Raw genomic sequence first — 21,988 nt, forward strand, 5'->3', positions numbered from 1 at the left:
TGATATTTTCAGATGAAAGTAAATTTTGCATTTCATTTGGAAATCAAGGTCCCAGAGTCTAGAGGAAGAGTGGAGAGGCCACAATCCGAGCTGCTGGAGCTCTAGTGTGAAGTATCCACAATCAGTGATGGTTTGGGGAGCCATGTCATCTGCTGGTGTAGGTCCACTGTGTTTTATCAAGACCAAAGTCAGCGCAGCCGTCTACCAGGAAATTTTAGAGCACTTCATGCTTCCCTCTGCCGACAAGCTTTCTGGAGATGGAAATGTCATTCTCCAGCAGGACTTGGCCCCTGTCCACACTGCCAAAAGTACCAATAACTGGTTTACAAACAACAGTATCACTGTGCTTGATGGGCAGCAAACTTAACCCCTTTACTATGGGCTATTGTCAAGAGGAAGATGAGACACCAGACCCAACAATGCAGACGAGCTGAAGGCTGCTATCAAAGTAACCTGGGCGTCCATAACACCACAACAGTGCCACAGGCTGATCGCCTCCATGCCACGCCGCATTGATGCAGTAATTGATGCCAAAGGAGCCCCGACCATGTATTGAGTGCATTTACTGAACATACATTTCAGGAGGCCAACATTTCAGATTTTAAAATCATTTTTCAAGCTTGTGTTATAAAGTATTCTACTTTACTGAGATAATGACTTTTGGGTTTTCATTGGCTGTAAGCCATAATCATCAACATTAACAGAAATAAACACTTGAAATAATCACTGTTTGTAGTGACTCTATATAATATGATTTTCACTTTTTGTATTGATGAACTGAAATAAATTAACTTTTTGATGATATTCTAATTTTGTGAGAAGCACTTGTACATAATGGTGGAATTTCCAGGGTTAATGGAGGAGTGGTAACTCATCTGTGCTATGTCATAATTTCTTTGGGATTTTGAGGTCTGGTTTTATTAGGAAAACTTGTGTGCACTGTATGGGAAGGAATCTAGAAATGCTGTCATGTACTGGATAAACATAACCCTTCATCTTTGTACTCCGTGGTGTATTCATCTGTTACTAATATACTTAGACCTCCCAGAGAAATATAAGGGGGTCTCTGTTTGTTGAAAGGATTCCCTGAAAATCCAGCTGCGGTGATCCACCATGATCAGCTGTAATCTGTGCAGCAACCCTGGAAAAAGTGTTCAAATTGCCTGCAGCGCCTCCAGAGGTGACATGAAGTATGACAGTACGGAATTGAAACCTGTGAGCTCTCTGTATAATGTATGGATGTGAAAGTGACTCTTTTTCACCATTTTGGCTAATACATTACAGTCCTTAAAGGGGTTGTCCCACAAACAAAAGTACATTTCAATTAATAGATCTTGGAATAGTAATTGGATGTGTTTTAAAAAAAAATGTTCCTGTGCTGAGATAATCTTATAAATGTGCCCCTTCTATGTGCTGTGTAATGGCTGTGTCTGACCGTACAGGGATATTTTCTGATCATACCACATCTCCCGAGCAGGGGAGGAAGCAAAAGAGCATACAGACAGAAAATAGCTGCTGTGATCTTGTGCTGTCCTGTCTAAATATTCTCTTTTGCTTCCTCCCCTGCCCAGGAGCTGTGGTGTGTGCAGACCATGTTCCTGCACGGTGAGACTTAGCCATTACACAGTACACATTTATAAGGAGATGATCAAACTCTCGAAGAATTTTATTTTCATACAAGAAAAACAGATGCAACGAAGATTGTAAAAAATGACAAAAGGGCCAAAAATGGATCCGGCACTCTGAAAAAAATCCCACACAGACTACTTCTTCTCATGTATGACGAAAAAAACTCTGATGTTTGAAACTCGTTAGTGATGAGGGAACGTGCTCGGATATCGTGGCATCTTGGACGTGCTCGTATATTATGTTCGAGTCCGTGCGACTGCTTGATTTGCTGTTAGAACACGTGGGGATTCCCTAACAGCCGTGAATCATGCAACTGCAGGGACTCGAACATAATATACGAGCATGCCCAAGATACTTGGACAACACCCGAGCATGCTCACTTATCACTAAATCTCATCTTATACTGGACTTATAAACAAGATTGGAGGTAATCTGGTGATCTGTGGGGGTCTGACTGCTGGATTCCCCAGCGATTCTGAAATCAGGACCCCAGGACACCAATGTAGCCCCATCTTCAGTGCGGTGGAGGAGCACAAGCTCATCCTCGGCCTCATTCATTGTCTACCGAACTGCCAGAGAAAGCCGAGTACAGCGCTCAGGCTCTCGGAAGGAAAACCAGGAGATACTCGTTATTCGGAAATAATCCTCTAATAAATAAGTTGGTTATGCTCTGTCTGTTTTATGTATGTCTCTGGGCATATGAGTCGGATCTGTGGCCCAAATTTACTCATTCAAGATTCCTATCCTTGCCCAATGTGAACAGTCTCATTGCTGGTGTAGCAAAGTAATTGATTTTTTTTTTCAGGCTAATGTTAAATTGGTTTAAAAGCTGACGTCTATTGTATTAAATCCTTTTACTGATCTTTGACAGCTCTTTATTTAGTGCAGTATTCACTAGGGGGCGACTGAGCACAGGATACAGCTGCCCCAGTGTAAAGCTACCCTATCACAGGAAGATTTTTGCTCATAGCCGATTGATGGCCTATCAAGTTTCTTATTAAAAGCGCCACTCCGGTGTGTTTTTTTTATTTAATCCCTGGAGTGGTATCTTTAATGTCTGTTCCCTTGCCTGTAGCAAAATACCGGTCGCCATAGGCCGAGCTCTCAGTGTAAGGCTATCACAACCTCGTTTTAGCTCTCATAGACTTACATTGAGAAATGACCTCTGGTTCACCCAGCAAACGCCGGAGCCATCCGGCAGGTCACAACCTGCAGTAGACGTTCGGAGCGGCGCCAAGAACAGAAGAAGACGGCGGCTGGTACGGGGCAGGGAACACATATTAATGATACCACGCCAGGGGTGAAATAATAAAAAAACATCGAAGTGGTGCTGTAAAGCCCAAGCAAACTGTATGGATATGAACTGTTGTTCATACAATTATTCAATGCTCGTACTCTTATCAGCAACACATCCCCAGCTTATAACATTTCCCAATGCAAACTATACATTATTAAATAAATATCTTAGACCTGATGAGGGTGGTGTACTTACTGTGAAAATTCATGTTAGGCTGGCTGTTTTATCAAGGTTTAAATTTAGCTCCTCAGTGTCCCTCCTCCCTGTTGAAATCTCACAGTGCTCAGTGCAAGCTGCAGATGTCTGTCAGGCTGGGTGGGCAGACACTCATGAGATCTCACTCTGTAGATAGCAGGATTATATAGCCATCCTGACAAGGATTTTTAAAGTAAATACATCAACCTGATCAGGTCTAAGATATAGTTAATAATGTATGCAGTTTGTATTGTGAAGTGTGGTGACAGATTCGCTATAAAACCCCATTTACTTTCTATGTTACCTTGGTACAGATTCCACAGCCAAAACTCTGCAATAGGTGGTGTGAACCGAATGGAAGCCTTCAGCAGAATCTGTGACTGGACCCACTGCTGAAATAAAACTGATGTGTAAATGGTTATGTCTGATGTGTCTCTCCAGATTTGTGATGTCCTCCAATCGTCAGATCCGCGTGTTCCCCTCGCCAGCAGAGCTTGCCCTCTCTCTTTCGCAGCTCTTGGTCCATGAGTCCAGAGGGGTAGATAACTTCAGGATCGGACTGTCTGGTGGGAGCCTGGTGCAGCTTCTGAGCCGCGAATTACCCAAGACCGCCGGCCTCAATACTGAGGGATGGAAAGTGGCCATGTGTGACGAGAGGCTGGTGCCGTTCTCTGATCCGGAGAGCACATATGGCGAGTACAAGGTCTGTTGGTCCATTGCTATGATGAGAAACGCCCGGGTCATGCGTAGCCGTCAGTGAATAGCTGACAATACACGTAACCTTACACCTCCAATCCCTCATTAACTTGTGAGTTGAACTAATTAGGCATTTCATGGGGCAAGGATTGGCGACTACTGCGATTTCCCTCGTACAGGGGTTGTGTCTCAGATATGGCACGTGGTCAGGTCAGTAGTTGTGTCCATACTATCCACTGCAGGAGTTGGCTGTTCTACACAGCGGAGCTTCTTCGGTGTTTTGTTTGGACCGGACCTAGCTCAGATGCCGGCACTTTAACCCTTCAGATGGTGTTATCAATAGTGACGATGGCAAGGGAGGAGTTTGACTAAGAAAGATCACCCTCTCTGTCAGGCCATTGGCACCCCGCAGCGTGATCGCAGGGTGTTGATTGTTGCTATGGTAATAAGGATAGATAACAATGGTTTCCCTGTCTGTTTCTCAGTCTTTGTCATCCTACAACATAGGTTGTGAAACTGTTAAGTGTTGCAGGAAAAAAAAAAATCATAAATGCTAAAACCCCAAAGTTCAAATTTCTAATGATAAAAAAAAAAAGGTTTAATTGTAAAAATACTTAAACCCTTGCAAAAACAAAACACACTTGTGACCACCCGTACTATAAACCATCCTGTCATTTATTGTGCATAGTGAATGCATGAAAAACGATGCCAAAATTGCTGTTTCTGTTCATATTGCCTAACAAAAAAATAATCTAAGAAATTCTATGTATCCCCAAATGGTACCAATAAAAACTACAACTCTTTATGTACAAAATAAGCCCTCATAAAGCACTGTACTCACGAAAGCTAAAAATGGTAAAAGCTCAAAAATAAAACATAAATTGGGTGTCACTGTAGCCGTATTGACACTCAGAATAAAGTATTATATATTATATTTCCTGCACAGGCAACTTCATAAAAATAACATTAAAAAAATCAGGTTTTATGGTGTTTTTGTAAATGTTTGCTACTAAAAAAATTAATTAAAAAGCGATAAAATAGTCATATCCACCCAAAAATTGTACCGATACATTCTACACCTTCTCACACAGATATGGCCTCACACAACAGACAAAGTGTGTGCGCCTTAGGGTCTGGAGGCAGCTTTTTGTGATCAAGGAGAATCTGATTGGTGCTATGCTATCTAAGCTAAACCTGGGGTGCGTCCCATAATCTGAAAAATACATCGTATATTTTTGGAACTGTAGTGATCGTATTGATTAATGATAACATGACGGTGAATTGTGTTTAAAAAATGAAATAAATTCAGAATTTTAAAGCACCACTCCAGCTGGTTCTTTTTTTTTTCAGCGCTGAAGCAGTGCTTTAAATCGAAGTCCCCTGTCTTATACTCACCTTACCGGGGTTTTCACGTTATTTCGGTGCCACTCCGGTCTTGCAGCACCATCTTGGGAGCTTATCTTCTAACTGGCAGGAAGTCAGAGGCTGCGTCACAAATTGTGACCTCCAGCTAAAAACACTGGAGCGTTCCGGCAGATCACAAACTGATGACAGATGAAGATGGCGGAAGGTAAGTATAAGACAGGGGACATGGATTTAAAACACCACTCCAGCGCCGTGATTAAAAAAACCCGCTGGGGTGGTACTTTAAGTTTTTTTTATTTTTTATTTATTTTACCTCCCAAAAGAGTGTAATAAAAAGTGATCGGAAAGTCGCATCTACCACAAAATTACACTAAGGAAAATTTCAACTTGTCCTGCAAAAAATAAGCCCTCGAAGGACAATTGTAATACTTGTGGCTCTCAGAATATGGCGACACAAAAGCAAGGGATTTTTATTTCTTTTATTGTACAAAATAACGAAACTATAGAATTTTTTTTATCAAATCTACACTTTATTTGTGGATCTTGGCGAATAGTGTAAAATCAAAAATGTAGAAAAACAGCGGCAGAATTGCTGATATGTTTATATTTCTCCCCATAAAAAGTTAAGAAAAGTTATCTTTATAAGTTATATGTACCCCGATATGATGCCACTGACCAATACGGAGGTACAAATCTCAGGGTGGGTGATAAGTTTCTGATCACTGGCGGTCGCAATGATGTGACCCTCTCCACCCTCCATGAGACCACAAATGCTTCTCTTTATTAATCAGACACTTCTCCTTTATATAGCAGCTTAGTTGTACATGTGAAATCTTTCACAACCAAAAAAAAAAGTTATGTGGCAATTGGGGAAGTTACCCAAGAAACGTGTACAGCTCATGGACGCCATCACAAGCTGGGCGCTGACCTCTTACATAACACTGTCATTTGGTGAAAGTGCCATCCGAAGTAGCACATGGTGGAAAGTTCTGACCTGCTCCCAGGACCTCGCTCTTCACTCCATAGGTTTTCTGTTTCTACACTCCAGCTCTGCACTTTATTCCCTTCTGCGATGTTGCAGTCATTTATTTGGACTGGAAAATTACAGTAATCCCTTCCAAAAACACGGACATGGAATTTTAATTCATTTCCCCTTTAAAAACACAGACAGAATATGTGTTACGTGGCCATCGCACAACCTCCCCAACACGGAAAAGAGGAAGCACTCGGCATACTTGTGATAGATGTAATGTACTTGATGAAAATCTGATTCTTACAGTTCTAAAAGAGGTTCTGCAGCAGCCAGGATGATGTTCTGCTTCATAAAATACATTTCAGCTGCTGCTTTCGACGTGAAGGGGAAACTTGGATGTTAGTGGTTAAGAAAATGTTCGTAGTAGTTGACTTGAGGCTTCCCCCTTTCCCTTCTCAAAGATGTTCTACAGAAGCTGAAGTATGGAAAGAAAACATCGGGGGAATTATTCATAACTTTTTCATTTTTTTTAAACACTGCCCCAAATACTTTTTTTTTTATTTCTGCACTAGGTGAGGCAGACATAGGCTTCAGCTATAAAACAACTGCAGTAATCATTATGTTTTCCCTTCCTCTTCACAAAGATGTTCTGCAGCAGATAGGGCACTGAACATTACTGGATAATATACACTCCTGCTGCTGCAGAACCTCTGTAAGAAAGAGACCGAGGAGCTTCATGTAAATTTTGGATTCACTGTTCAGGTATTGACTTAGGATTGTTCCCAGTGTCACTACCCATCACCCAATGGTTAGGTGCTAACTTGTGGATTGGTGGGGGTCTGTTTGCTGGGTCCCCCACCGATTCCCAGACTGGAACAGTGGTTGTTCATTCTCTATGGGACTACCTCCGAGAGGCCAACAGTTCCCAGAGGTCAGACGATCCACAAGTTGGAACCTAACTTTTCTATGGACATGTCCTTTATGTCACAACTTATCTAAAATATATCAGGATAGGTGATAACCTACTGATTGACCGCTGGGAATCTGCACCAAACAGCAGAAGGGCACTTTTTTTCCTGTTAGAATGGCGCAGCAGTGCTTGCTCGACCGCCACTCCATTCCCTTTGGAGTAGAAGAGCATTTTGTAGTGGAGATAAAAGTGACCCATCAGGAATAAAAATGGCCTGGTCTGCCCATTGGAGTGGATCTCCATAGATCAGTAAGTTATCACCTGTCTTGATAACTTTTCTCTGGACAGCCCCTTTAAATTATATCCTATCCAAAAGATGTAAGAATAAATGATAGCTTACTGATCGATGGCCCAACCATTGGGACCCGCACTGATTGGCAAAACGGTGTGAGTAGGTCACTGGTAAAATCTTGGAGGGGAGATATGTATCACTGAGGATGTTATCCTCAGTGATACGAACCCAGAAGTATGATCCAGCATGTTATGTGCTGAGGTAATCGGCCATAAGGCTGGGTTTTCTGGTGACCATCTGAAGAGTGGGTGGGAGGCTGTTCACCATATTCCCACCCCAGGGTGTGGTCCAGAAGGTAAATGTGGAGCTTTTGGACTCATTCAGTGTTTGGTGTGTCTGGAGATGAGATCTCCAGAGCTATGCTTGTGTTAGAGTTTAACCCCGCAGCCACACAGACTATGTTGTATGCTATTTTGTTATTCCCGTTATGCCAGAAGGGCAGTGTATGTTTACCTGATTTTGCACTGGTTTATGCAGTACGTTTTTAATAAACCAGTTGAAGACTTAAATGGAAAGTGTTCCTGTGACTACCTCTTTGAACAGAAGAGTGAGTTGACTTTTATCTTAGTACAAAATGGAGTGTCAGTCGAGCATGGGCACTGCCGCTCTATGCTAATGGGGATTATAGTGCCCTACTCTGCAGGTGCAGGTCCCAGCGGTTGGACTCCCACCGATCGATGAGTAATCACAGGTGATAACTTGTTTTTACCAGACAACCCCTTTAATTTTGGGATTAAAACACTTTAATGTTCTGCCTTTCTTGTCTGAAAGAGGTTCTGCAGCAGCTGAAGGATGCAATGTACTTTATCTCAGCTGCTGATAATCTTTTTATGAAGCGATACTAATTCCTGTAAATGTCTGCTGGCTGAGGGGCTACATGCTCCCTACTCGTTTATTTTACCGATGTCCTCTGAGGTAGGGTACTAGCCCTAATGGGGGCAGAGATTGCATTTGCCTCTGGACCCTGATAGCTGAGGAGGCCACCAGTGTTGTAAATGTCACATAGGTGAGAGGTCCGGTTACAGATTTTGGATTGGGATTCAAGATGGGGTGTTACATAATGTCCTTGTACAGTAAATGAGCGCTGCTGGATTAATAGAGTTATAGATCCTCGCCCTGCTTTTTTTCCATACATTTTTCTCCGAAATTTCAAGATCCAAAAGTATATCCCATATAACGCTCAGAACCACATCAGAGGCGGGAGACGGAAAATGTAATGTCATGGAGTGTAACCACATAAGCACCATCCAGAGGCGGCTCCTCGGCCACCAGGCCTCTGTTATGGTCACACTGGTCGTAACACGACCACAGGAGGGGGCGGACGAGGCCACCACAGCGGCCGAAATGTGGAGTCCGTGGTTTTCGGGATGATACTTGTGTTCCTCTGCGCAGTGCACAATTCTTATGTGTCCTTTCGCCTCTCGTCACAGCGGCAGCTTGTTCCTCTCGGCCTCCTGTCTGAACCTCAGTTTATCGTCATCGATCCATCACTGACCGTGGAAGAGGCAGCGGCTGACTACGAAAAGAAGCTACGAGAGGTGAGGAGGATGCGGCGCTGCAGGCGATCGCTGACTGCCCAGACTTTATATCTTCCATCTACACCGGGGTGTATTGCTTCTTATGAAGGGTACACATTGTGACCTGGTTATTTTTAAGGGGTCCTTCTACCAATTCGAGATTGTCCAAAGTAACTTCAAACCGTAAGTCGTGTTAATTTTTATTTCATAAATACTAAACATGAAAATGAGCGGTGTAATATATCTTATTAAAGGAATCTGCATTTTTTTCCCTCCTGGACTGATCGTTCATTCCCAGTAGTCTCAATACACAGATAAAATCCATATTCAGTAAAGACAGATTGTTAGATTACTGAGATAGGAGATGACAGTTGGTGCTTGTAAGATTCTATGGAGTAGAACCTTCTACATACTCTAGCTCCTTCCTTTCTATTCCTCTTCCCCCCCATCCGTCTACATAGACTCTTATCAGTAGAATCTTTATTACATTACTGAGATAGATGACAGTTGGTGCTTGTAAGATTCTATGGAGAGGGAGAAAGGAGGGGTTCTGCTTCTAGTTCCTTCCTTTCTATCACCCCATCAGTCTACATAGAATCTTATCAGTAGAGACTGTATTACATTACTGAGATAGGAGATGACTGTTGGTGCTTGTAAGATTCTATGGAGTAGAGCCCTCTACATAGTCTTATCAGTAGAGACTGTATTACATTACTGAGATAGGAGATGATAGTTGGTGCTTGTAAGATTCTATGGAGTAGAGCCCTCTACATAGTCTTATCAGTAGAGACTGTATTACATTACTGAGATAGGAGATGATAGTTGGTGCTTGTAAGATTCTATGGAGTAGAGCCCTCTACATAGAATCTTATCAGTAGAGACTGTATTACATTACTGAGATAGGAGATGATAGTTGGTGCTTGTAAGATTCTATGGAGTAGAGCCCTCTACATAGTCTTATGAGTAGAGACTGTATTACATTACTGAGATAGGAGATGACTGTTGGTGCTTGTAAGATTCTATGGAGTAGAGCCCTCTACATAGTCTTATCAGTAGAGACTGTATTACATTACTGAGATAGGAGATGATAGTTGGTGCTTGTAAGATTCTATGGAGTAGAGCCCTCTACATAGTCTTATCAGTAGAGACTGTATTACATTACTGAGATAGGAGATGACTGTTGGTGCTTGTAAGATTCTATGAAGAGGGAGAAAGGAGGGGTTCTGCCTCTAGCTCCTCCCTTCTGTTCTCCCCTACATAGAATCTTATTAGTAGAGACTGCCATCTTCTATCTCAGTAATGTAATACAGTTGCTACTGATAAGTCTATGAAGAAAATAAGGGCAGGAAGGAGCTAGAGGCGGAGCTCCTCCTTTCTCCCCTCTCCATAGAATCTTATAAGCACCAACTGTCATCTACTATCTCTGTAATGTGAAAATCTGCCTTCACTGAATATAGATTTTCTCCGTGAATTGAGACTATGGAGAATTAATGATCAGTCCTGGAGAAGAAAGAAGTAGATTTCTCGGAAAAGATATATTACATCATTTCTTATTTTCACATGTGCTATTGATTTATAAAATAAAAACCTAAAGCGACGGTCCCCCTTTAAGGCTACGTTCACTTGGACGTATAAAAAAAGTCTTTTTTTTTTTCATCCAGAATTAACGGATGATTTTTCTTTGTTTTGGATTACGGTAGTTTTTATACATGAGCAGAGAATAAAATGTGAACTTTTTATGTTAATGATTGCAATATATCCGTAAAAATCCGGTCCCGTACAGTTGTTCTGTCTGGGACTTCTTGTGCACTCGTAGCCTTGGAGTAGGCAAATCTCATCCGTAATACAGAAGACCTGATAGGAATTTTTTTTTTCCTGCGAACATCTGGTTTGTGTACAAATAAAAGCAAAAAAAAAAAAGTAATCTGAGCAAGCCCTGATGACATTGCTGTCCGTGTGAGGTCAGTGTTTTCCATGGACAGCTCTCATACCGAAAATACGGATGTGTGAACGTAGCCTGAAGGGAGTCTCGCCATACTTGCGCAGCTCAGGTTAATAGACCAGATAGGGGAAAAAAATCCCAATTATTCAGAGATGCCATGTGTTGTTTGTTCTGTTCTTCACTTGGAAACTTGTTCATTTTTCTTAGATCTTCCCCGGGATTGACCTCCCGATTTTTGACATGCTGATTTTAGGAACTGGACCAGATGGGCACACGGCTTCACTCTTCCCAGGACACCCTCTCCTACAGGTAAACTCTTCCACCCTAATGTAAGCAGTAGTGATGAGCGAGCGTGCTCGGATGAGGTGTTATCTGGGCATGCTCGGGTGCTATCCGAGTGTCTTTGGCACGCTTTAGGCAATCCCTTCATATGTTGCAGCTGTCGAACAGCCGCGAGACTTGCAACCGCGAGGACTCAAACATGGTTTTCAAGCATGCCGATGATGCTAGATCAGGCCACCCACTATGTCAACAGTGGTCCATCAGAGGGGGTTCAGGTCCTCGTTTTCTGGATCTCTGGGGGCCCATAGGGTCAATAAATTATCCCCTATTTTATCAAAAGTAGATTGGCATATCACTTTTATATCAGTATGGAAATTATTTTTCACGATCAATGCTACAGACAGTCGGCGTAATCTTTTTCACCAGCTACAACTGGGGATCCAAAATATGAGGATCACCCTTTACCCTCATCAATCTTACAAAATTGGAGGTTCTTGCACAATTTTTATTAGATCGCTGATTTTGCTGCTGATTTTCCACCTGGATTTTTTTTTTTTTTAATCAAAAATCCACAGTGGATTACAGCAGCCGCCAAACGGATGAGATCGGAATAAATCTCATCCTTATGTGACAAGCAGTGTTCAATTGGTGAGCGTCAGGAAGTGTCTCGCACTACCAATGACCACCTTAGATGACAGAATAGGGGGCCCGGGAACCGGACGCAAAATGTCAAAAGGCTGGCACAAGATACACGTATTAAGCATTAATTTTGATGTTTAATCGGAAAGTCACATTAATATTAAGAAGCATCCTCGGACCCTGCAAATCTATCTTGTGTAAAACAGTAAATATTAGACCTGGGGAGTGGAGGGGGATGCAGCTGCAGGTTGTCAACCTCAGAGTTTCAATAAAATAGCATGAGGGAATATGTATGTTCACAGGAACCTACAGAATTAAAAAAAAAACCTGTATTTTTGGTTGCATTACATATATACAGTACATTAATGCCATGTACACATAGTGGTATATGTGCCTATGGCTTTACTCCCTTCATTTCTCCTCTGTGATTCTTCATCAGGTGTCAGATAAGATAGTGGCTCCCATTAGTGACTCCCCCAAGCCTCCTCCGGAGAGGGTCACTCTCACACTCCCAGTGATCAACGCAGCTAAAACGGTCGTCTTTGTGGCCACAGGAGAAGGAAAAGCTGCAGTTTTAAAAGTAAGTCGTCTAATAACAAGTTCTTCACCCAAATCCTCTTCTACTTCATACATCATGTCCTCATAGGCCCCCGAAATTCACTATATCACATACATTATTTAAAGGGAATTTCTGGGATTAAGTTGTTTTATTTTGATTTAGTCACCTTATATCCTAATTTAGGGGGGGTAACGTTTCTCCTTGTGGAGAGCGACGTGCCTGGCATGTCAGAGTCAGGAGGCTTATAAGCCATTCAATAGTTCTCTGGGAAATTAAATATGCAAATTGGCACTTCAGAGAAGGAGAGGACTAGAACTCTAGCACCATCCACTGGACGTAGCAAACCTAAGGCTGTGTGCACACGTTCAGGATTATTCGCGTTTTTTCCGAGTTTTTTCGCGATAAAAACGCTATATAAACACTTAAAAAAGCGCACACATTAAGCATCCCATCATTTTTAATGCATTCTGCAATTTTTGTGCACATGATCGCGGTAAAAGACACAGCATGTTCATTAATTTTGCGGATTTTTCACATTTTTGCCGCTATTTAATGCATTGGGAAGCTCTGAAAAAAACAAGCAAAAATCGCACAAAAAAAGCATCAAAAACGCATGCTTATTTCCTGCAGAAAAAGTCCGGTTTTGTTCAGGAAAATTCTGCAGAAAATCCTGAACGTGTGCACATAGCCTAAAAGTCAATATCGACCCTTGCCATATGACTTAGGATAAAAGCCAAATCAGAATCTCAATTTGCAGACACGTGTTTCGGTTGTGTTACCGCCTCATCAGTGCAAAGCAAGGCTTCCTTACACGGGCATGTCGCTCTCCACAAGGAAAAACGTTACCTCTTAGATCTCAGTCAGAAGCCTCTCATACAGCCAAATCAGATCTCCTGCTTTGCACTGACGAGGAGCAACATCCTGAAACACGTCTGCAAATTATAGGTCATGCGACAGCCTCGCTTGTTAGCGCCATGTCCGATCAAATGCCGGACATTACGTGCATGATCTTCCACTGCTCACAGTGCGTTTTAAACATTGCATACCGCAGCGTGAGAAATAAGGAGACCTTTAGTGAGAACAAGGCAAAAATACATAAGGCTTCAGACACTTTAAATGGTAATGTTATTTATTTATTTTGTTAGATTGGTAGGCTCTGGGTTCTGAGACCTTCACCGATTGTTGAAATCACTTTGTAACAGCACTCCGCTCAACATACAGAAACGCTTATCTCCTGTATGAGTGTGTACATCGATGTACAGGCCCCATAGACTTTGTGTTGAGCCCATACACCACTGTGTGCGCACTCAGCACATTACCATTTCTGATTGGTGGGCTGAGCGCATTTGCGCATTTGCACAGTGGTTTGGGTGATCAGTGGGTGGTGTACAGACCTGGACTCCCACCAAGGAACTGTATTATATAAAAAACCTATAAAGATTTAGTTATACGACCTGCTGTCTATGAAGTGCACATAGTATATCACCCAGCTTTGCACATAGACTTGCCTCTGCACCTAGCATTCTCATGGTATGTTCATCCACCCAGCTCTCCTGCTGTCTGTCTATGAAGTGCACATAGTATATCACCCAGCTTTGCACATAGACTTGCCTCTGCACCTAGCATTCTCATGGTATGTTCATCCACCCAGCTCTCCTGCTGTCTGTCTATGAAGTGCACATAGTATATCACCCAGCTTTGCACATAGACTTGCCTCTGCACCTAGCATTCTCATGGTATGTTCATCCACCCAGCTCTCCTGCTGTCTGTCTATGAAGTGCACATAGTATATCACCCAGCTTTGCACACAGACTTTCCTCTGCTCCTAGCATTCACATGGTATGCCTTTCAGCTAACCCCAGCTCTACCCTAGTGTTATTTATGACCTTGTTTACTCTGGCGTGATTGTATGCATCTGGTCCACTCTTAATTGTCTGACCATGATGAGCAGAGACCACTCTTCTCTGCTTCACACCTGAACGCACTTAGTTTTCCATATATTGCATAGCTCAAGTCTGCATAGACTTTAGTCTGCAGTGTGATTCCTATAAGTGTGTCCTAGAAGTGTGAAGATTATGTAGAATTAAAACCAGAATTGAACCAGAAGGGAACGGAAGGTAACTGTCCAGTCACTGTAAACAATGTTTCTGTTTGTTTTCACTTTCACCCCTTTAATCCTTCATGTCCTGCTAACTCCCCTGATCCCTACACCAAGTAAGGAACTGTTCATCTCTTCTTCAATCCTCCCATCCACCTCACCTCCTCCTCAAAACTGTTCCTTAACATACAATCCTCTGTCTCCAAACACAGACAGCCACCTCATGCCCTCTCCTGCTCCAACCTGCTAACACTTTCTCTGCTCCTTCTCACTGCTGGTGATATCTCTCCAAATCCTGGTCCTCCTCACCATATTCCCACAGTCATTTCTACCTCCCATCCACGCTCTATCACAACCTTCCGTAACCTCTCTAACCTTATACCCATTCACCCAGCCCCCGCTTTCCCAGTCCCACTAACAGGAGCTCTGTGGAACGCTCGCTCTGTCTGCAACAAGCTTTCCTACATCCATGATCTTTTTGTTACTACCAAACTTTCCTTCCTCGCCATCACCGAAACCTGGCTCACCCCTTCTGACACAGCCTCTCCTGCTGCACTTTCGTATGGTGGCTTCCACCTTTCTCACACCCCCCACCCCAGCAGCAAACATTGCGGAGGAGTTGGTTTTTTCCTGTCAGATACCTGCTCCTTCACCCCAATCCCACTGCCACCCTCTGTTACCCTCCCTTCCTTTGAGGTGCACTCTGTGCGCATCTACTCCCCCTTCGAACCTCCAACTAGCTGTCATCTACCGCCCCCCAGGGCCAGCCACCACCTTTTTTGACCACTTCACCACCTGGCTACTTAATTTCCTTTCCTCGGACATCCCTACTATCATCATGGGCGACTGCAACATCCCCATTGACACTTCCCTCTCAGCTGCCGCTAAACTTCTATCTCTCACTTCCTCCTTCGTCCTCACTCAATGGTCTTCTACAGCCACCCACAAAGATGGCCACACACTGGACCTCATCTTCACCCGCCTCTGCTCCCTATCTAACCTCTCTAACTCACCTCTTCCTCTCTCTGACCACAACCTTCTCGCATTCTCTTCCCTCTCCACTCCATTTCTACAATCCCCACCCCACAAACATTCACACCCTCACAGAAATCTTAAACACCTTGACCTACACTCATTCTCTGAATCCCTCCTCCCTCTCACAGATATAAATTCCTTACACAATGCGGATGACGCTGCCGCTCTATATAACACCACAATAGCTGTAGCTTTGGATTCTGCTGCCCCGCTTACACATACCAAAGCTCGCAAAATCAACAGACAGCCCTGGCACACCAACCTGACCAAAGAACTGAGGCGAGCTTTCAGGGCTGCTGAGCATAGATGGAAAATATCCCACTCCAACGAGCACTTCATCGCATTCAAACAGTCCCTCACTACTTTCAAGACCACACTCGCCACAGCTAAACAAACCTACTTCTCATCTCTCATATCCTCCCTGTCTCACAACCCTAAACAGTTATTCAACACCTTCAACTCACTCCTCCGTCCCCCAGCACCTCCTCCCTCCCCACTTATCTCCGCTGAAGACTTTGCCTCATTTTTCAAGCAGAAGATTGATAGCATCAGAGACAGTTTTGGTCAACAACCCCCAGAGCCCTTCCTCCCGACTTCCCAGCCCTCCGCCTCCAAAACCAACTTCTCCACTATTACAGAAGATCGACTCTACTCTCAAGATCACATCTCACCACCTGTGCACTTGACCCGATCCCTTCCCACTTCATCCCAAACCTCACCACAGTCTTCATCCCAACCCTAACCCATCTCTTCAACCTATCACTAACAACTGGTATTTTCCCCTCAGGCTTTAAACATGCCTCCATCACACCTATCCTCAAAAAGCCTTCTCTTGACCCATCCTCTATATCTAGCTATCGCCCTATATCACTTCTCCCCTATGCCTCCAAGCTACTGGAACAACACGTTTACCTTGAACTGTCCTCCCATCTCTCTTCTTGCTCCCTCTTCGACCGCTTACAATCTGGCTTCCGGTCACACCACTCCACTGAAACTGCCCTAACTAAGGTCACCAATGACCTCTTAACCGCCAAGAGCAAGCGACACTACTCTGTCCTCCTCCTCCTGGACCTGTCGGCTGCCTTTGACACAGTGGACCATTCCCTATTATTACAGACCCTCTCATCCCTTGGCATCACAGACTTGGCCCTATCCTGGATCTCATCATACCCAACAGACCGGACATTCAGTGTCTCCCACTCACACACCACCTCCTCACCTCACACCCTATCTGTCGGAGTCCCACAAGGTTCAGTCCTAGGGCCCCTGCTCTTCTCCATTTACACCTTTGGCCTGGGACAGCTCATAGAATCTCGTGGCTTTCAGGATCATCTCAATGCTAATGACACACAGATCTACATCTCTGGACCAGATATCACCTCCCTACTAATCAGAATCCCTCAATGTCTGTCCACTATTTCATCCTTCTTCTCCGCTAGATTTCTGAAACTTAACATGGACAAAACAGAATTCATCATATTTCCCCCATCTCACGTGACCCCCCCAACAAACCTATCCATTACAGTAAATGGCTGCCCACTCTCCCCAGTCCCACAAGCTTGCTGCCTCGGGGTAATCCTTGACGCTGATCTCTCCTTCAAACCACATATCCAAGCCCTTTCCACTTCCTGCCGACTTCAACTCAAAATATTTCACAAATCCGTTCATTCCTCAACCAAGAATCTGCAAAAACCCTAGTCCATGCCCTCATCATCTCTCGCCTTGACTACTGCAACCTCCTGCTCTGTGGCCTCCCCTCGAACACTCTCGCAACCCACCAATCTATTCTAAACTCTGCTGCCCGACTAATCCACCTGTCCCCCCACTATTCCCCTGCCTCTCCCCTCTGTCAATCCCTTCACTGGCTCCCCATTGCCCAGAGACTCCAGTACAAAACCCTAACCATGACGTACAAAGCCATCCACAACCTGTCTCCTCCATATATCTGTGACCTCGTCTCCCGGTACTTACCTGCACACAACTTCCGATCCTCACAAGATCTCCTACTCTACTCCCCTCTTATCTCCTCTTCCCACAATCGTATACAAGATTTCTCTCACCCCTACTCTGGAACTCTCTACCACAATATATCAGACTCTCACCTACCATCGAAACCTTCAAAAAGAGCCTGAAGACCAACCTCTTCCGACAAGCCTATAACCTGCAGTACCCACCGATCGACCAAACCGCTGCACGACCAGCTCTACCCTCTCCTACCCATCCCTTGTAGATTGTGAGCCTTCACGGGCAGGGTCCTCACTCCTCCTGTACCAGTTATGACTTGTATTGTTTAAGATTATTGTATTTGTTTTTATTATGTATACCCTTCCTCACAAGTAAAGCGCCATGGAATAAATGGCGCTATAACAATAAATAATAATAATAATACGTAATATAACCTTAGTCCTAGAAAATCCCTTAAAGGCGCATTTTGAACAAATAACCCTGTATTCAATTTTCAAAACATTCCTGAAAAGTGAAATAAACCATTAGCGATTCCATTTATTTACCGCATTTTTCTGTTTCTCCCAGCGCATCCTGCAGGAGGAGTGTGATCCATTGCCGGCCGCTCGGGTCTCTCCAGTAAACGGTAAACTGCTCTGGTTTCTCGATGAACCTGCTGCTCGGGATTTAACTTGCCCTGTAGAGAAGCACTCAGTCCTGTAATGTTACGCTAAGAACGCCGGCATCCGGAGCCGGTTCAGAACCAGAGTCCGGAGCTCCCCACACTTCATCCCTGGGTCTACCGGGGCCACAGGCAGAAGCAGAGAGCCGGACAGAGCAGAGCTACAGATCATAGTCAAGCCAAGGATAACTCCGCCACGGGCTGGGAAGAGACACACAAACCAAAACAAGCTATACATTGTGATTGTTATGGAGATGCGCCGTGACCAAAGACAGAACCGAAACAAAAGCCAAGGATGCAAACACTCAGCCATCTCAGTCATGGACAGAACTGGAACCGGGACCAGGATAGATAGCCAAGAACGTAGAGAGGAACCCATAGAACCGTAGCCAAAACCTCTGGCGAGGACCCAAGTTGGCCAGAACATGAAGCTTTGCTGAACTCCCCCTCATCTCCGCCCCCTCCATATTCTTGACTCTGCCCGCTGTACCCTTTGACGATCTGTCCCCCTCTCACATCTGCCTCCTGCTAGGATCAGCTCCTCTGAGTCAGATGAGCCACAGCTTCCAAAAAGTTTGCACATTCCGAGCGCGTCACGTGACTGCACAGTAATAAAATGCTAACTCCTCCATCCCCAGTGTGGTGTCATCATGTGCGATCTCCAGAATGGGACCAAGCAGGCGGGAGGCAAAGGAACACATCAATATCAGATTGGTGGGGTCCGGCACCAGCACCCATCAGCTGTTGTGCAGTGCCGCTGCTGCAAGAAGCATGAAAACCTCAGCTCCTCACACCATGTAGTGGTCATTCTCAGGTACTGCAGCTCAGCTCTTATTGAAATGAATGGGACCTGAGCTCCAGGATATAAATAATGTACCGCTGATTACATAATGACTGACATAATTTCTTACATAAGAGTGGCATTCACCTCATTTTCTTACATTTAGTTGGAGGGTTTTCAGCAAAATGCACAAGGAAAAAAAAACTCTGTGCGTGACATTTCAACACATACTGTAAAGAGCAGCATTTTGTATCCTTGAAACACAACAAAAATGCAATGTGTGAACAAGCCCTTAGATTCCCAGAGGAGATCCCTTTGACTCCTTGCCAGAAGCCCCTCACCCAGCCTAAGCAGAACTGCTTTGCACTGATGAGGGGCAAACTCCCCAAAATATATCTGCAAATTGAGTTTCTGGTTCAAGTCATGATTGATAATTGGTTGATTTTGACTCTTACAATTGCTACTTCCAATAGATGGTGCTGGATTTTGGAGTAGTCTTCCCCTATGAACAGTTTATTTTCATGTATAACTTCCATTAGGAAGTGTTTTAAATCATTATCATAACTGAGTGCCTTCATAGCCATTGTCGTGCAGCGCCGTTGGTGCAGTGTAACAAACAGGCAGTGACCCAGGAAAAGTTCAAAAACAAAGTCTCTTTTTTTAATGGTCAGCGTACTTTCAAACAGAACAAAGTAAATAGGATCCTCCGGATCGGAGTCGGGAAGCAGGACAGTCCGTAACCGGGAACGGTTACCGTGGACGACTGCACCACCGTGGACACTGAGGGGTGCCAGGCCTTTTGGCTCCGCTTAGGTTCTGTGTTGCTTCACACAGAGGGAGCTCTACAGAGCCTTCCGCTCTGCAGTCTTGCAAAAACCAAACTGACACACCCAACCTTTTCCTGCAGGGTTTTTTTTACAAGGAACCTGTGGCGAGGCCACATGGAAAACCCGTCCGGGAAGACAACGGACTGCCCCACTACCATTCTGTAGTCCATTTCAAAAGTAAAAGCCCAGAGCAGGTTTTCGTAAATCTGCCTTGGTCAAATAGCTTGCCCACAACCAACACTTACTTTTATTCTGCATTGCAATCACAGCTAAGCCTGTGACTGCAATGCATGCCCACGGCCACCATATGCTTCTTTGCACAGCCTGGGGGACACATAGCGACCCTCGCATGTAACATCGGTCACTGCCTCACACAATATAATGATCCCCCAGTATATGATCCCCATTATATGATCCCCCCATTAAATGATCCCCATTATATGGCCTTGAAGGCACTTAGTGATCATTTGCAAAAATATAGTAGTTATAATGGTACTGGGGTGCAATGCTTGTACGCTGCGTGTTAATCAGGACATATGATTCCTATTATGTAGAATTCTAAGTACTAGTGGAGCAAGAGGTTGAAGATAAGTGTCCAACCAAGTACATCAGTTTTCAAAGGCAGAACCAAAATCGAAAACAATCAGATAAAGGGGTGGTGGAGACACGACCTTGTGGATTTTCAGAAGTCCATAAATCACCGGTATGGCAGGATGCTTTATCTCCATAAATTATCTTTCTTTTTTTTTGAGTCATGGCATACATACATTTCAATGACACTTGTTCCATGAAGTTCATGTTCTCAAATTCCTTCATGGCTAGCATGTACTGCATAAGGTTACTAAACTAGTGATTGGCTGCAGCGGTCATATGCATGTATGTATGAATGGCACGTCACTCCAGTATAATAAATTATGGGCTCATCTGATTCTCTACGCCGAAGGTCAGAGTAAGAAATACGAACCAAAAGTGATGGCATGGCGGACTTGCCAGACGGTATGTGATTCAGCAAGGACAGCGGATTATTCAGGATGGGAGGCAGACAAGTGGAGGTGGGTATCTGTAGGGTAATAGTTTTTTTGTTGTTTGTTTGTTTTTTACCTGACAGGTACCCTTGAATTACAAAGTTCAAAAAGTATGAAGCGCTTCAACACCAAACTGAGCAGCAGTGTTGAAATTGGTGATATGAAAAACTCCCCACCCTTCTGGTTCATGTGAACGAAGTCTGGAATACCGTTATTCCATCAAGACGTAACCGCAATCGGCAGGTAAAACTCTAAAAAAAAAACCTGTAGATAGTAGGGTCTCTGAGCAGAACACAAGACTAAGCAGACAGCAGAACTTGGAGCTTCCTGAAAAGGTTGATGGCCAATTGGACCAATCGTTTGTGGCCCATTGACTGTTGGGTGAAAATTTGAAAACTTTTTTAGACCTTGACGGTCTGTGATCTGTTATCTAGGAGGATTGTTATCAAATTTCACCCAACAAACAATAGTTTTGGTTGAAATTTTTGGTTTTGGTCAACTTAAAACTAAAGGATTTGTTCCAAGTTTTAAAGTTAGTTTCTCCGTGGGAGAGGGCATAATTTCACGGATTGCTGGGGAGTCCAACAGCTGGAACTCATAACCAGGGCTTTGGGGTTGAATTTGGAACTAGTTATGGGTGGAGTCGATAGAAATGTTCTATCTCCAATTCCAGAATTATTATTTTTTTAAATCTATTATTAACCCCTTAACGACCGCCGATACGCCTTTTAACGGCGGCCGCTAAGGGTACTTAAACCACAGCACCGTTAACTAACGGCGCTGTCGAAAAAGTAAATAGCGCCCCCCAGAGTCGGATTTTCTCCGGGGTCTCGGCTGCCAGGGGTAGCCGAGACCCCAGAGAACATGATTCGGGGTTTTTTTTACCGACCCCGCATTTGCGATCGCCGATAATTAACCGTTTACCGGCGATTGCAAAAAACAAACAAACCGCGATTTCTTTTTAATTTCTCTGTCCTCCGATGTGATCGCACATCAGAGGACAGAGAAATGGGGTCCCAGGTAGCCCCCCAATACTTACCTGTCTCCCCCGGTGCTCCTCGTGGCTCCCGATGGGCGCCGCCATCTTCAAAATGGCAGGCGCATGCGCAGTGTGCCCGCCGGCCGGCACCGGGAGAATCTTTGGGGTCTTGGCTGCCGGGAGTAGCCGAGACCCCAAAGAACATGATCGGGGTCGGTTTTACCGACCCCTGTTTTGCGATCGCCGGTAATTAACTGTTTA

General features: G+C 44.2%; 1 protein-coding gene across 3 annotated transcripts in view; it reads left to right on the plus strand.

Annotated features, from left to right (window-relative positions):
- Nucleotides 1–18,746, plus strand: part of PGLS (6-phosphogluconolactonase) — a 28,042-nt gene extending 9,296 nt beyond the window's left edge. For 2 of the 3 annotated variants that reach the window (XM_069766770.1, XM_069766771.1), the window contains exons 2-6: nucleotides 3,563–3,824; nucleotides 8,848–8,955; nucleotides 11,084–11,185; nucleotides 12,237–12,377; nucleotides 18,022–18,746. In XM_069766770.1, the coding sequence (XP_069622871.1) occupies nucleotides 3,570–3,824; nucleotides 8,848–8,955; nucleotides 11,084–11,185; nucleotides 12,237–12,377; nucleotides 18,022–18,156 (741 nt within the window). In that variant the 5' untranslated portion in view covers nucleotides 3,563–3,569 and the 3' untranslated portion in view covers nucleotides 18,157–18,746. The remainder of the gene's footprint in view (nucleotides 1–3,562; nucleotides 3,825–8,847; nucleotides 8,956–11,083; nucleotides 11,186–12,236; nucleotides 12,378–18,021) is intronic. The other variant, XM_069766772.1, reaches the window with a different exon arrangement.
- The last annotated feature ends 3,242 nt before the right edge of the window (nucleotides 18,747–21,988 follow it).

The sequence above is a fragment of the Ranitomeya imitator genome, chromosome 4 (genome assembly GCF_032444005.1).
Source record: "Ranitomeya imitator isolate aRanImi1 chromosome 4, aRanImi1.pri, whole genome shotgun sequence".
In the NCBI taxonomy this organism is placed as follows: Eukaryota; Metazoa; Chordata; class Amphibia; order Anura; family Dendrobatidae; genus Ranitomeya; species Ranitomeya imitator.